At 42.3% G+C, this 16,947-nt stretch overlaps 2 protein-coding genes across 7 annotated transcripts in view; both read left to right on the top strand.

Moving 5' to 3' along the window:
* Positions 1 to 16,947, top strand: part of MCPH1 (microcephalin 1) — a 144,844-nt gene that overhangs the window by 109,989 nt on the left and 17,908 nt on the right. For all 3 annotated transcript variants that reach the window (XM_049904242.1, XM_049904243.1, XM_049904244.1), the window contains 2 exons: positions 676 to 713; positions 3,043 to 3,205. In XM_049904242.1, the coding sequence (XP_049760199.1) occupies positions 676 to 713; positions 3,043 to 3,205 (201 nt within the window). The remainder of the gene's footprint in view (positions 1 to 675; positions 714 to 3,042; positions 3,206 to 16,947) is intronic.
* On the top strand, positions 10,050 to 15,837 carry LOC126087149 (uncharacterized). 4 transcript variants are annotated; one of them, XM_049904246.1, is made up of 2 exons: positions 10,050 to 12,580; positions 15,075 to 15,837. In XM_049904246.1, the coding sequence occupies exons 1-2, from the start codon at positions 11,025 to 11,027 to the stop codon at positions 15,547 to 15,549; spliced, it is 2,031 nt and encodes a 676-aa protein (XP_049760203.1). In that variant the 5' UTR covers positions 10,050 to 11,024; the 3' UTR covers positions 15,550 to 15,837. The 4 variants fall into 4 exon arrangements, with proteins under 4 accessions (XP_049760203.1, XP_049760206.1, XP_049760205.1 ...); XM_049904249.1 differs by lacking the exon at positions 15,075 to 15,837 and adding an exon at positions 13,204 to 14,298 and having other exon boundaries at positions 10,050 to 12,112; XM_049904248.1 differs by lacking the exon at positions 15,075 to 15,837 and adding an exon at positions 12,737 to 13,268 and having other exon boundaries at positions 10,050 to 12,424.

The following is a 16,947-nucleotide window of genomic DNA, read 5'->3' as shown; positions in this document are numbered from 1 at the left end:
GTGACTACAGGTGAAGGAGAGAAGAGGCCCTAGGATTAAGTCATGGAGTGACTGGAGTAATTGGAAATTGTTCAGTTTTAAAACTCAGGCTCTTAAAGCAGAAACTTAGCATTGTAGAAGTCACGTGGTAGTCAAGATAATTTCCTTTTCCCTTTCCCTTTTGCCTCTTGGCGGTAGAGGTGGGGTACTTCCCAGAGACGAAACCCCACAGGCTTCTTTTGTACTGTCCTGCAGAAAACGTGAATCTAGTGGAATGGACACTTCTTGAACTATTTTGGGTCGGTCACATCACTGGGCTTGTGTAGATTTTCATTGAAAGGTGGCATCAAAGAGCAGGATTAGGTTTCAGTCAGAATGTTATTTGATGATTAGAAGACTTGTTTTTAGTTGCTGTCTAGTCAGTTCTGTTGTGTTCCCCTAGAGGGGAACATGTGTTTTGCTCTTTACCTCATGTCCTGTGTTATTTTGGATTGAATTTGGCGTAGTATCTAAGTTTCTATCTCTTGGGCTGTTTTTTTCCAGGAATATAAAGCTTTCTTTTATATATATACACATATAAATGTTTATTTTTAAGTGATGTAACTTTTCAAAAAAAGTATTAAAGTTTATTTCTGTGGGAAAAAAATATTTTTTATATTTTGACTGTTTTTGTTCCTTCTCTTTTGAAATCTCTAGCCAACAAGAACATTAGTCATGACAAGCATGCCATCTGAGTAAGTATAGTTGTTTTGATAACTTTCTACTCTACGTGAAATTTTGGCCTTTTCTTTCATATACCATAATATATTGTGCTTATAGGAAATTCATGGGTCTGTACCATATCACTGTTATTTTATATAATTAACACCTGAGTTAGAAGAGGACTGAAAGTAAAAAGGTGGTTAAATGTGAACAGTTTTACACTGAAAACTTTTTGAGTTGTTTAGACAGCATTAAAAGGTTTTGTACTGTTTTGTCATTCCTTTTGCTTGCTAAGGGCTTTGCTTGCCCACTGCCTCCCCCTGCCCCATTAATGTTCGATAAATGGAGTAACACTGGTTGAAATACTTCTCTTAAAGCTTTCAACGAAGCCGTTTGGTAAAAAGCGTTCTGCTGTGCTGTTAAAGCACCTGTACACATATTTTGTGGAAGGGGTAATAGGTTGCTGGCACACTCTTATCATCTTCCTTAAATATTTAACACAGTGAAGACCATCCAACACAAATACAGTTCCATATTCTTTGTAACATATTTTTGAGTTCCTGTGTAAAGGGGAAAACCATGTTTTTTTATATCAATCATTATTGTTTTAGGTTTTAAGACATTTGTCAAAACATTGGGGCATTTCTATGAAAAATACGCTGCAAAAAGAATACATGTTTACAACACTTTTCATCGCAGCATCTTTTTCCTGGCCATGGCGTGACGTTAAGAGGGTTGATAATTTAAACTCTGTGCATTATATGATGACATTTGGAGCTTGTAAATGCATTATGAGATATGCTGAACATTCTAAATAGTTTAATACAGAAACGGATATTGAATATGGGTGTAATTTTTTAATTGTGGTAAACATACAGGTAAGAAAACATTTGCCATTTCAGCAATCTTCACATATACTTCCGTAACATTAAATATGTTCATTATGTTGTAAAAAGTCTACTCTTTTGTCTAAATAAAAAAAATTAATAACTAGTCATTTTCTGAATCGGAGGTTTAAAAATAAAATGTTTTCTTTAGGTCGCATGCTGTTATTACTCTTTTTCACACGTAACTTCTTGTCTGAAACTAAGAACAGACCTGAATGTTCTGATGCTGTATCGGTTAGCCATGTCTTAAAGACCCTTGCTGTTAGCACAGCCAACAAATAACTGGCAGCTGCCAGGCTTGGAATGGAAAGAATCATAGATATTCATAAGTGAAATGTTCTGGAGAACATCTAGTTTAGAGTTTTCTCTTGTATTTCTTCTTTTCAAAAAAGTACTTTCCACAACTTCAATAAGTACAGATTCTGTGGTTGAAGTAGCGGCAGGGCCCAGGTTTTGGCCCATTCATGTTCTCTACCATGAGGAAGTCTAAGAATTTAACGCTGTGATGTAGGTCAACCCTTCCTTTTTCAAATAAAGAAACTGAGGTTTTAAGGTGTACTTTCCTAAGGTCCTGCGAGATAAAGCTAAGAAATGACATAATGTAGAAGGAAGAGTCTGTGTGAGTCTGTGTAAGCATGGCCAATAGCAGTCTCTTTTCTTCTGTAATACAGTTTCTGGAGAGGAGAGAATTTTATTTCTTAGCTCATTGTGTATGTCATACGGTGGCTTAGAAAGGCCCCTGTATCCTTTGTGTTTCATTGGGGATTTCCAAAACTTGGTGGAAGAGAGAGAAGCAATGTATCGACAACTAAAAGGCATTAGAAAGGTGATTGTAAAAGGAAGAGAGGAAAAAATGACAGTTATTTGGTGAGGAAGTTGGATATGAATAATAATAATGATAATAGAATGCTTAAGGCATGAAGGGAATGAGAGACCAGAAGATAAACAACAATGAGCTTTGTGAAAATAAGGAACCTCATGTCAAATTTCCTGTAAGGTTTGATCTGATGATATTAAAAGGGCTTCCCCCTCCCCCCTGTTTAGCAAAAAAACTATATTTGACTCTCAGTAAATGTGATATTTTCAAAATAAAATGTGTAATTGAGTAGCTTGGTCCTGACTATGCACAAATTGGTTCAAACAGGTCTGAAATGTAAATAACTGGTGTAGTGGAAGGAGAATTGGGCTGGTGTCTGGTGGTCCCTGTTACTACCTGGTTCAGTGACCCTGGACCTCAGTTTTCTCATCCATTAAAATTGATAGTTGGGTTTTAGATCTTAAAATTTCTTTCCCCAAAATTTCAAGTCATTGATTGTAAAGAAATTAAGACATAGCATGATAGCAGAAATCAATTTAAAACTTGAGCTTCCTAGTGTTTTTTTGTTCATTAGTTTTCTTCTTTTCAGTATTATCAGCTTGGTGTTCGTGTACAGGAAGCATATTGATTTTGTCGGTTTCTTTTCCTATTTGCTAGAAAGCAGAATGTCATCGTTCAGGTTGTGAATAAATTGAAAGGCTTTTCATTTTCACGGGAAGTGTGTGAAACTACTACTCACGTGGTCGCAGGGAAGCCTCTTCGAACCCTGAACGTGCTGCTGGGCATTGCGCGTGGCTGCTGGATCCTTTCCTATGAATGGGTAAGCCCTGTGTTTGACTTACATGTTTTAGAACAGAAGACATTTTGATAGATTTGGTCACTCTGAGGTGATGACACTAAGACTCCTGCCAGTGTCCATCTTTATTATTCTACATATTCCTGTGAGCACTTGATGCCGTTTTTGCCTGGACTCTTCTCCCTGTGGATCACCACCCTTCAGCCAGTGCTGAACCCTTGGGGACAGGAGTTTGATGAGGATGGAGAGCAGAACAGGAGTAGCCTTTCAGGATACAGACCTCTCAGCTACTGGCAGATATAAGACTAGAGCAGACTTGGAATGAAAATGCAAAATGAGTGTTTTTACTGTCAAGTGAACTTCCTTCCATGTTTGACTAAGAAATATGTGACCTGTAGTGATTGTTGAAAAAGCCAAAAGAATTCAAGGCTTGTTTTTACAGATGGATTTACTTAGGATGAAACATGTTCATTTAATCCCATTTGGATACATTTTATCTTACGCATATCTGTCTGTAACATTATGTGCCCTTATTTCTATGCATTAAGATAGTTTTATTTAAAATATATAATTGTTTTCATCATTCATCAGAATTGAAATTGTCTGTTATTCCGTTATTACTTTGATGCTCAACCTGTGGTCACCCCAAAGTATTGCTCTACGAGTAGTATCATTTGTTACTTTTGTTACTCTTTATATCTGTTAACTAGATAGCTTTCCGCCACCCCTAGGTGTATTTTTTGCGGGAGGCTTGGTCTTTCTTCTGTGCCATAGTTTATCTCTGAGGCTCGCTACTACAAGACGTTTAAGAGATTAGTGCTTAAAGTCATAAAATGAAAAAGGTTGAAATTCCAAAAAAAGTAGTATTTTTGTTGGTGGCAACTGGGAAATACTTCACCTAGTTATATACAAGTACTGCTTTAAGTTTATTTGTATGTAATATAGTTTATGACTCAAGCTTCCATGAATGAATTTTGTTTGTTTTTTCTGTTAATTCAAAATGCCTCTGGATCTTTATGAAGCAGTTCTTCCTTTCCTCATGTCTCAGAGGGGGGAAAAAATTCTTTATGCTTTACAAAGATAGTTATCTGTACTTGACCCTGTATCCAACTTTTTCTTCTTGGACTTTGAGCCAACCAGGGAGATCACACGTGAAAATCAGCTCTTGCTCTTGACATCCATAAAGAACAAAATCTCAGCTGCCTCCGTGTCTCTGCTTGTTGTACTGCAAATATTCCTCCACTAATGGTATGTAAGGAAACCCTGGTGGCATAGTGGTTAAGAGCTACGGCTGCTAACCAAAAAGGTTGGCAGTTTGCATCCACTAGGCACTCCTTGGAAACTCCATGGGGCAGTTCTCCTCTGTGCTATAAGGTCGCCATGGGTCGGAATCAACTCAAGTGCAATGGGTTTGGGTTTTTTGTTTTTTTTTTTTTTTGAGGAGGGGAGAGAATGGTATATAAAGTAGCACAATGGTTAAGCACTTGGCTGCTAACCAAGAGGCCAGTGATTCAAACCTGCCAGCGGCTTTGTGGGAGAAAAGGCCTGGTGATGTGCACCTGTAAAGATTACAGCCTGGGAAACCCTATGGGGAAGTTCTACTCTGAAATATATGGTCGCTATGAATCGGAATCGACTTGGTAGCACACAACAGGAACAACAGCGAAGATACGTAGAAGCAGAATGGAATTCAAAATAAATTTACGGTAACTCTATTATGAGAAAAGCAGGCAATAAAATGTGTAATTTAAAAAAACTGTACTGCTTGGACCTCTTCTGCCTGGAGGGAAGAACTCAGTCACATTAGTGAGTGAAAGAAGCATATTTATTACTGCAATAAGGCAAGAAAAAAAAAGACATTTGGAATAGAAAGGAAGAAATAAAACCATCTCTATTCCTAGACATAATGATTGTCTGTGTAGACAGTCTCAAGGAATCTACAAAAAAGCTGAGCTTATCAGGATGCAGTAATACAAGGCTAACATTGAGGTACCTAGGTACACACCTGATAAAGTATGTTCAAGATCTGCGTGTTGAAAACTACAAAATACTGACTAAATAGGTTTTGAAAGACCTAAATCAATGGAGAGACATAACTGTTCACAGATTGGAAGACTCAGCCAAGTCAAAATGCCCTTCTTCTCCAATTGTTTTATAGTTTTGGTGCTTTCTCAGTCAAAGTCCCAGCAGGTGTATTTGTAGATATAGATGACCAGATTCTAAAATTTATGTGGAGGGGTAAAGGAGCCAGTGTGGCCAAAACAATGTTGATAAAGAACAAACCTGATTTTTAAGGCACACTTTAGAGCTATAGTAATCGAGGCAGTGTAGTATTCGTGAAAGAATACACAGAGTGGAACAGAATAGTCTAGAGAAAACCGACACAAATATGGAAAATTGATTTTTGACAAAGGATTATAAGCAATTCAGTGGAGAAAGGACAATGTTTTCAACAGATGCTGGAATATTTGGACGTTCATACGCAAACTAATGAACCTTGACCATATACAAAAACTACCTCAAAATTGATTATAGACTTAAATATAAAATGTAAACATAGGGAAAAAATCTCCATGACCTTGAGATAGGCAAAGAGCTCCTGGATACAACACCAAAAGCATGAACCCTAAGGGAAAAAATCAATAAATTGCATTTTATCAAAGTTAAAAACTTTGTCTCTGCTATGGACATTGTGAAGAGAGTTAAAACACTGGAAGAAAATATTTGCAAATCTCGTACCTGAAAAAGGATACACATCCAGGTTATGTAAAGAGATCTCAAACCTCAACAATAAGAAAATAAACAACCAAACCAAATATGGGCAAAACGTTTAAACAGACACTTTACCAAAGATGATATATGGATGACAAACAAGTGCATTAGTCATTAGAGAAATGCAAAGTGAAACCACAAGGAGATGCCACTGTGTAAATACCTAGTAGAACGGTTAAAAAAAGAAAACAGGAACAATCTTCTGCAAGGGTACAGGGCAGCTAGAACTCGTGTGTATTCCTGCTGGACGTGCAAGACGTTATGGCAGCTTGACAGCTTCCCATGAAGTTAAATGGACACTTACCATATGACCCAGCTTTTCCACTCCTAGGAATTTTCCCAGATGAGTTGAAAACTTTTGCCTACACAAAAACCTGCATATGAATGTTTATAGCAGCTTTATTCACAGTTGGCAAAAGTTGGCAGCAACCAAGATATCCTTCAGTAGGTAAATGGATGACCAAACTGCTATATCACTGATATTCCGTGATAGAAAGAAATGAACTATCAAGTAATGAAAAAACATGGAGCAACTTCTAATCCATATTGCTGATCCAAAAAGCCAGTCTGAAAAGTTACATACTGTATGTTTCCAACTATATGACATTCTGGAAAAGGCTAAATTATAAAGACAGCAAAAAGATCAGTGGTTGCCAGGGGTCGCGGGGGAAGGAGGAAGGATGAACAGGTAAAGCACAGGGATTTTTAATGTGGTGAGGCTGTTCTGTATGATACGTAATGGTGGATACATGGTTTGCCAAAGCCCGTGGGGCTGTACAACACAAAGAGCAAACCCTGATACAAATCACGCGCTTTAGTTAATAATGAAATGAAAACTTATGTTCACACAAAACTGTGTACATGAATGCTTATATCTGCTCTACTTGTGTTTACCAAAACCTGGAAACAACACAAATACCCTACAGTGAGTGAATGAATAAACAAAATGTTACATTTATACAAGGAATACTACTTGGCAATAAAAAGAAATGAACCATAGGTACATCTTGATTAGATCTATGCTAAGGTAAAGAAGCCAGCCTCAAAAAGGGTATATACTGTATGACTCCATTTACATGACATTCTGGAAAAGGCAAAACTATAGAGAAAGAGAGCAGATCAGTGGTTGCCAGGAGTTAGGGATAGGAGGAGGGTCTGACTGCAGAAGGGTAGAGGAAAAAAAAAAATTTTTTTTTTTTTAAGGAATTCTAGAGGCATTGGAATTGTCCTGTATCTTGTTACTGGCGGTGGTCACAAGAACCCATGCCTGAGTTAGAACAGAGGACTGTACACACAATGTGCGGGCACATGTGAATGTTATTGTTTGTGAATTAGAAAAAAGCTCATCTAATGTGGCTTTATGAATCAAGATATTTGAAAATTGTGCTGCTTGTCAGTATACCACACAAGCAGATAATTTGTAAAGTGTAAGCGTACAGTGTGACAAATTACTGTAAGGCTGACACCCGTGTGACTGCCATGCAAACCAAGACAAGCAGCAATGCCAACACTCCAGAGGCCCCGTGCACCCCTTCCCTGTTCCCTTAAAGGAAAGCGTGTCATTATTTTTTTAATAGATTGAGTAGTAGCCAAACATCCTGTAATACGTTTTCCACACGGCTCTAAGAGTTATTTTTTAATTGTGCTGGTTATCAGTTATTTTTGCTTATGCTGGTTATACCCCTTCACTGGCTTCCTGCTGCAATTAGCCTGAAGTTCTAAACCCTTAACATGGCCCAGATGACCTGGCTCGCTTATCTTTCTAGGTATTTATTCTTTATTCTCTCTCCTCCTCATTACTTCTCAGCTACAGTGGTCTTTGTTCTGACCCTTGAGTGAGCCAGACCACTTAACTGTGAAGGGGTTTTGCGTGTGTCTTCCTCGCCCTTCTGACTGCTGCTCTTCCTTCACCTCTCACCTTGTTTCTTCTTTTGAAGGATCCTCTCTGACTCACCCCACCCAGTTAGGCCTGGCTCCATTTTGAACATTTTTAGGTAACTTTTGTCAAAACTACAATTAAATAATTACTTATACAATTATTTGTCTAGCTCCTTCCCTTCTCCCCCGCCTTAAGACTGGAAGCTACAGGAAGTCAAACTCTATGTCTGTTTTGTTCACTTTTATACTCCCTGCTCCTGGTACAGAAGTATTTGTGGAGTAAAGGAATAATGCAGGAAGAAAACAGTCTAAGTTAAGGGATATTTAATAAGAATTTGATTTTATATAAGGAATACCACGTTGCATCTGTGAGGACTTTTCCCCCCACTTCCTTTTCAGTATGCATATGCATATTTTTAGTTTAAGAATTGCTATCATTGTATCAGTTATTGTTGTTAGGTGCTGTCAAGTTGTTTCCAACTCATAGCGACCCCACGTACAACAACACAAAACATTGCTCAGTCCTGTGCCGCACTCGCAGTTGTTGCTGTGTTTGAGCCCATTGTTGCAGCCACTGTGTCAGTCCATCTTGTTGAGGGTCTTCCGTCTTTTTCACTGACCCTTACTTTACCAAGCATGGTGTACTTCTTACCACTGTTAAATTATAGGTGTTGTATTTCAGATATGAACTAAAAACAAACCCGTTGCCGTTGAGTCGATTCCAACTCATAGTGACCCTATAGGACAGAGTAGAACTGCCCCATAGGGTTTCCAAGGAAGAGCTGGTGAATCTGAACTGCTGACCTTTTGATTACGCAGCCGAGATCTTACCACTGAGCCACCAGGGCTCCATCTCAGGTATAGGATAGAGGAAAGAACATTAAAGAAAAATCCTTAATAAGCTAAGTAAGTTGGTGGTAGTCCATTCTGTCTGATTGTTTCCTACCTATTTCTCTCAAGGAAACTACTGTTAAAAAAGTCCACAGCAATTATATTCAGGCTACCTCTAGGATGGAGTAGTGACATTCCACTTGCAGCTGACTTACATGCTGAGCTCAGTCACCCTCCCACCCCAACTTGCAACTACACTCTTCAAACTAACAATAACAAACATATCTATTAATAGTAGTAAGACAACATAGAATTAATAGTGATACGTTATGAGGTAAACACCCTTGGCAACAGGAACACTTTAGAACACTCCGTTGTTGTTAGTTACCGTCGAGTAGGTTCGGACTCATGGTGACCCCGTGTATAATAAAACGAAATGTTGCCCAGTCCTGCGTCCCGTTCACCATCATCGATATGCTCAAGTCCATCGCTTTGGCCACTGTGTATTTTGAGTGCCTTCCAACTTAGGAAGGAGCCCAGGTTGCTCAGTGGTTAAGCACTCAACTGCTAGCCGAAAGTTTAGTGGGTCAAACCCACCAGCCTGCTCCACGGGAGAAGGATTTGGCAGTCTGCTTCCGTAAGGTTTTACAGCCTTGGAAACTGTATGGGGCAGTTCTGCTCTGTCCTGTAGGGTCAGTATGAGTCAAAATCGACTCAACAGCAATGAGTTTGGTTGTGTTTGATCCACCTTAGGGGGCTGATCTTCTAGTACTATATCGGACAGTAATCTGTTGTGATCCATAGGGTCTTTATTGGCTAATTTTCTAAGTAGCTTGCCAGACCTTTCTTCCTAGTCTGTCTTAGTCTGGGAGCTCCATTGAAACCTGTCCACCTTGGGTGACCCTGCTAGTATTTGAACTAATGGTTCATAGCTTCTAGTTGCTTAGCAACACACAAGCCACCCCAAGATTACAAACAGGTGATGATAGAATACTCACCCCCATTTGGGGAGAGATTTAATTTTCTTATTAGAGGAAGAATGGTTTGAATTCTCAGGTAGATGCACCCTTTCTTTGGTCAAGTTTCAAACCGTAGGGTACGTAAGGAGACTGCACCATGATAGGTACCCAAGACCCTGTATAAATAACCATGTTCATGGACAGTGTTCAGGGGGTTTACGTTTGTGGGTTCTCATAGAAGTTTGCCTGTAAGCAATTTTCACTTTGATTCTGACTTGAAAATTTAACCTTTTTTAATGGGGCTCTGTTGTATGCATTGACAAACTTTTTTTTAAACATTGTTGGTGAAGATAGCCTAATTAGTGTAATTATTAGTTGGTACAAAGTCAGTTTTGTTCTCTGATTTGTAGGTCATTTTGACTATACAATCTTCTCTTGTAAAATATTTCCACTCCAAAGAATTATGAAAAACTGTCCCTTTAAACCATTAGTTATAATTGATAGCATCATGATTGCTTGTGAGGTGTACAGTCTGATCCATTGTGATAATCCAGGATGGGGCCCACTTCTCAGGACCTGTCAGTAAGTAAAGTCGAGTGAGGACGGGCTAGCATGCCATACTACCAGCGAGTAAACTGGTTACTTTATACCACTAAATACTGTGAGTAATATTACTTAGCAGTGAAGGTGACTTTTGGATTACAATAAGTGCCTGATTTCCATTTTTTGTGTTAAAGACCTGTTAGGTATGTCCACTATATATATGTTGTGTTTTTGACTGCTAAGTGGTAAGAGTTCTTAGAATTACTAGAAATGATGTTGTTTATATTTCCAAAGGTAAATCTGTTATTTGGTGTCATAACAAGTGCATATGACAACATGCACACTTGAGGTCTTGTCTCTGGAAGAAGTGGCTACATAGAGTTCATACCTACATGACACACCGTGCTGTGGTGACTGTTATGTGTGGTGGCAGACTCTGGAAGAAGTGGCTACACGGAGTTCATACTTACATGACACACCGTGCTGTAGTGACTGTGATGTGTGGTGGCAGACTCTGGAAGAAGTGGCTACACAGAGTTCATACCTCCATGACACACCGTGCTGTAGTGACTGTGATGTGTGGTGGCAGACTCTGGAAGAAGTGGCTACACAGAGTTCATACCTCCATGACACACTGTGCTGTGGTGACTGTTATGTGTGGTGGCAGACTCTGGAAGAAGTAGCTACACAGAGTTCATACCTCCATGACACACCGAGCTGTGGTGACTGTTATGTGTGGTGGCAGACTCTGGAAGAAGTAGCTACACAGAGTTCATACCTCCATGACACACCGTGCTGTGGTGACTGTTATGTGTGGTGGCAGACTCTGGAAGAAGTAGCTACACAGAGTTCATACCTACATGACACACCGTGCTGTAGTGACTGTTGTGTGTGATGGCAGACTCTGGAAGAAGTGGCTACGTAGAGTTCATACTTACATGACACACCGTACTGTCATGACTGTTATGTGTGGCGGCAGACTCTGGAAGAAGTGGCTACATAGAGTTCATACCTACATGACACACCGTGCTGTAGTGACTGTGATGTGTGGTGGCAGACTCTGGAAGAAGTGGCTACATAGAGTTCATACTTACATGACACGTCGTGCTGTGGTGACTGTTATGTGTGATGGCAGACTCTGGAAGAAGTGGTTACACAGAGTTCATACCTACATGACACACCGTGCTGTAGTGGCTGCTGTGTGTGATGGCAGACTCTGGAAGAAGTGGCTACACAGAGTTCATACCTACATGACACACCGTGCTGTAGTGACTGATATGTGTGGTGGCAGACTCTGGAAGAAGTGGCTACACAGAGTTCATACCTCCATGACACATGGTGCTGTGGTGACTGTTATGTGTGGTGGCAGACTCTGGAAGAAGTGGCTACACAGAGTTCATACCTACATGACACACCGTGCTGTAGTGACTGTTATGTGTGGTGGCAGACTCTGGAAGAAGTGGCTACACAGAGTTCATACCTCCATGACACACCGTGCTGTAGTGACTGTTATGTGTGGTGGCAGACTCTGGAAGAAGTGGCTACACAGAGTTCATACCTCCATGACACACCGTGCTGTCGTGACTGTTATGTGTGGTGGCAGACTCTGGAAAAAGTGGCTACACAGAGTTCATACCTCCATGACACACCGTGCTGTACTGACTGTTGTGTGTGGTGGCAGACTCTGGAAGAAGTGGCTACACAGAGTTCATACCTCCATGACACACCGTGCTGTACTGACTGTTATGTGTGGTGGCAGACCCTGGAAGAAGTGGCTACATAGAGTTCATAGCTACATGACACACCGTGCTGTGGTGACTGTTGTGTGTGGTGGCAGACTCTGGAAGAAGTGGCTACATAGAGTTCATACCTACATGACACACTGTGCTGTAGTGACTGTTATGTGTGGTGGCAGACCCTGGAAGAAGTGGCTACATAGAGTTCATAGCTACATGACACACCGTGCTGTGGTGACTGTTATGTGTGATGGCAGACTCTGGAAGAAGTGGTTACACAGAGTTCATACCTACATGACACACCGTGCTGTAGTGGCTGCTGTGTGTGATGGCAGACTCTGGAAGAAGTGGCTACAAGGAGTTCATACCTACATGACACACCGTGCTGTAGTGACTGATATGTGTGGTGGCAGACTCTGGAAGAAGTGGCTACACAGAGTTCATACCTCCATGACACATGGTGCTGTGGTGACTGTTATGTGTGGTGGCAGACTCTGGAAGAAGTGCCTACATAGAGTTCATACCTACATGACACACCGTGCTGTAGTCACTGTTGTGTGTGGTGGCAGACTCTGGAAGAAGTGCCTACATAGAGTTCATACCTACATGACACACCGTGCTGTAGTGACTGTTGTGTGTGGTGGCAGACTCTGGAAGAAGTGCCTACATAGAGTTCATACCTACATGACACACCGTGCTGTAGTGACTGTTATGTGTGGTGGCAGACTCTGGAAGAAGTGGCTACATAGAGTTCATACCTACATGACACACCGTGCTGTAGTGACTGTGGTGTGTGGTGGCAGACTCTGGAAGAAGTGGCTACATAGAGCTCATACCTACATGACACACCGTGCTGTAGTGACTGTTATGTGTGGTGGCAGACTCTGGAAGAAGTGGCTACATAGAGTTCATACCTACATGACACACCGTGCTGTGGTGACTGTTGTGTGTGGTGGCAGACTCTGGAAGAAGTGGCTACATAGAGTTCATACCTACATGATACACCGTGCTGTGGTGACTGTTGTGTGTGGTGGCAGACTCTGGAAGAAGTGGTACATAGAGTTCATACCTACATGACACACCGTGCTGTAGTGAGTGTGATGTGTGGTGGCAGACTCTGGAAGAAGTGGCTACATAGAGTTCATACCTACGTGACACACCGTGCTGTAGTGAGTGTGATGTGTGGTGGCAGACTCTGGAAGAAGTGGCTACATAGAGTTCATACCTACGTGACACACCGTGCTGTAGTGAGTGTGATGTGTGGTGGCAGACTCTGGAAGAAGTGGCTACATAGAGTTCATACCTACATGACACACCGTGCTGTGGTGACTGTTGTGTGTGGTGGCAGACTCTGGAAGAAGTGGCTACATAGAGTTCATACCTACATGACACACCGTGCTGTAGTGAGTGTGATGTGTGGTGGCAGACTCTGGAAGAAGTGGCTACATAGAGTTCATACTTACATGACACACCGTGCTGTAGTGAGTGTGATGTGTGGTGGCAGACTCTGGAAGAAGTGGCTACATAGAGTTCATACTTACATGACACACCGTGCTGTAGTGAGTGTGATGTGTGGTGGCAGACTCTGGAAGAAGTGGCTACATAGAGTTCATACTTACATGACACACCGTGGTGTAGTGAGTGTGATGTGTGGTGGCAGACTCTGGAAGAAGTGGCTACATAGAGTTCATACTTACATGACACACCGTGCTGTAGTGAGTGTGATGTGTGGTGGCAGACTCTGGAAAAGTGGCTACATAGAGTTCATACTTACATGACACACCGTGCTGTAGTGAGTGTGATGTGTGGTGGCAGACTCTGGAAGAAGTGGCTACATAGAGTTCATACTTACATGACACACCGTGCTGTAGTGAGTGTGATGTGTGGTGGCAGACTCTGGAAGAAGTGGCTACATAGAGTTCATACCTACATGACACACCGTGCTGTAGTGAGTTTGATGTGTGGTGGCAGACTCTGGAAGAAGTGGCTACATAGAGTTCATACCTACATGACACACCGTGCTGTCGTGAGTGTGATATGTGATGGCAGACTCTGGAAGAAGTGGCTACATAGAGTTCATACTTACATGACACACCGTGCTGTAGTGAGTGTGATGTGTGGTGGCAGACTCTGGAAGAAGTGGCTACATAGAGTTCATACTTACATGACACACCATGCTGTAGTGAGTGTGATGTGTGGTGGCAGACTCTGGAAGAAGTGGCTACATAGAGTTCATACCTACGTGACACACCGTGCTGTCGTGAGTGTGATGTGTGATGGCAGACTCTGGAAGAAGTGGCTACATAGAGTTCATACTTACATGACACACCGTGCTGTAGTGAGTGTGATGTGTGGTGGCAGACTCTGGAAGAAGTGGCTACATAGAGTTCATACTTACATGACACACCGTGCTGTAGTGAGTGTGATGTGTGGTGGCAGACTCTGGAAGAAGTGGCTACACAGAGTTCATACTTACATGACACACCGTGCTGTAGTGAGTGTGATGTGTGGTGGCAGACTCTGGAAGAAGTGGCTACATAGAGTTCATACCTACGTGACACACCGTGCTGTAGTGAGTGTGATGTGTGATGGCAGACTCTGGAAGAAGTGGCTACATAGAGTTCATACCTACGTGACACACCGTGCTGTAGTGAGTGTGATGTGTGATGGCAGACTCTGGAAGAAGTGGCTACATAGAGTTCATACCTACGTGACACACCGTGCTGTAGTGAGTGTGATGTGTGATGGCAGACTCTGGAAGAAGTGGCTACATAGAGTTCATACTTACATGACACACCGTGCTATAGTGACTGTGATGTGTGGTGGCAGACTCTGGAAGAAGTGGCTACATAGAGTTCATACCTACGTGACACACCGTGCTGTAGTGACTGTGATGTGTGGTGGCAGACTCTGGAAGAAGTGGCTACATAGAGTTCATACTTACATGACACGTCGTGCTGTGGTGACTGTTATGTGTGATGGCAGACTCTGGAAGAAGTGGTTACACAGAGTTCATACCTCCATGACACATGGTGCTGTGGTGACTGTTATGTGTGGTGGCAGACTCTGGAAGAAGTGCCTACATAGAGTTCATACCTACATGACACACCGTGCTGTAGTCACTGTTGTGTGTGGTGGCAGACTTTGGAAGAAGTGCCTACATAGAGTTCATACCTACATGACACACCGTGCTGTAGTGACTGTTGTGTGTGGTGGCAGACTCTGGAAGAAGTGCCTACATAGAGTTCATACCTACATGACACACCGTGCTGTAGTGACTGTTATGTGTGGTGGCAGACTCTGGAAGAAGTGGCTACATAGAGTTCATACCTACATGACACACCGTGCTGTAGTGACTGTGGTGTGTGGTGGCAGACTCTGGAAGAAGTGGCTACATAGAGCTCATACCTACATGACACACCGTGCTGTAGTGACTGTTGTGTGTGTTGGCAGACTCTGGAAGAAGTGGCTACATAGAGTTCATACCTACATGACACACCGTGCTGTGGTGACTGTTGTGTGTGGTGGCAGACTCTGGAAGAAGTGGCTACATAGAGTTCATACCTACATGATACACCGTGCTGTGGTGACTGTTGTGTGTGGTGGCAGACTCTGGAAGAAGTGGTACATAGAGTTCATACCTACATGACACACCGTGCTGTAGTGAGTGTGATGTGTGGTGGCAGACTCTGGAAGAAGTGGCTACATAGAGTTCATACCTACGTGACACACCGTGCTGTAGTGAGTGTGATGTGTGGTGGCAGACTCTGGAAGAAGTGGCTACATAGAGTTCATACCTACGTGACACACCGTGCTGTAGTGAGTGTGATGTGTGGTGGCAGACTCTGGAAGAAGTGGCTACATAGAGTTCATACCTACATGACACACCGTGCTGTGGTGACTGTTGTGTGTGGTGGCAGACTCTGGAAGAAGTGGCTACATAGAGTTCATACCTACATGACACACCGTGCTGTAGTGAGTGTGATGTGTGGTGGCAGACTCTGGAAGAAGTGGCTACATAGAGTTCATACTTACATGACACACCGTGCTGTAGTGAGTGTGATGTGTGGTGGCAGACTCTGGAAGAAGTGGCTACATAGAGTTCATACTTACATGACACACCGTGGTGTAGTGAGTGTGATGTGTGGTGGCAGACTCTGGAAGAAGTGGCTACATAGAGTTCATACTTACATGACACACCGTGCTGTAGTGAGTGTGATGTGTGGTGGCAGACTCTGGAAAAGTGGCTACATAGAGTTCATACTTACATGACACACCGTGCTGTAGTGAGTGTGATGTGTGGTGGCAGACTCTGGAAGAAGTGGCTACATAGAGTTCATACTTACATGACACACCGTGCTGTAGTGAGTGTGATGTGTGGTGGCAGACTCTGGAAGAAGTGGCTACATAGAGTTCATACCTACATGACACACCGTGCTGTAGTGAGTTTGATGTGTGGTGGCAGACTCTGGAAGAAGTGACTACATAGAGTTCATACCTACATGACACACCGTGCTGTAGTGAGTGTGATATGTGATGGCAGACTCTGGAAGAAGTGGCTACATAGAGTTCATACTTACATGACACACGGTGCTGTAGTGAGTGTGATGTGTGGTGGCAGACTCTGGAAGAAGTGGCTACATAGAGTTCATACTTACATGACACACCATGCTGTAGTGAGTGTGATGTGTGGTGGCAGACTCTGGAAGAAGTGGCTACATAGAGTTCATACCTACGTGACACACCGTGCTGTCGTGAGTGTGATGTGTGATGGCAGACTCTGGAAGAAGTGGCTACATAGAGTTCATACTTACATGACACACCGTGCTGTAGTGAGTGTGATGTGTGGTGGCAGACTCTGGAAGAAGTGGCTACATAGAGTTCATACTTACATGACACACCGTGCTGTAGTGAGTGTGATGTGTGGTGGCAGACTCTGGAAGAAGTGGCTACCCAGAGTTCATACTTACATGACACACCGTGCTGTAGTGAGTGTGATGTGTGGTGGCAGACTCTGGAAGAAGTGGCTACATAGAGTTCATACCTA

Source organism: Elephas maximus, chromosome 12 (assembly GCF_024166365.1).
Source record: "Elephas maximus indicus isolate mEleMax1 chromosome 12, mEleMax1 primary haplotype, whole genome shotgun sequence".
Taxonomy (NCBI): domain Eukaryota; kingdom Metazoa; phylum Chordata; class Mammalia; order Proboscidea; family Elephantidae; genus Elephas; species Elephas maximus.
This window is presented reverse-complemented; position numbering and strand designations above follow the sequence as displayed.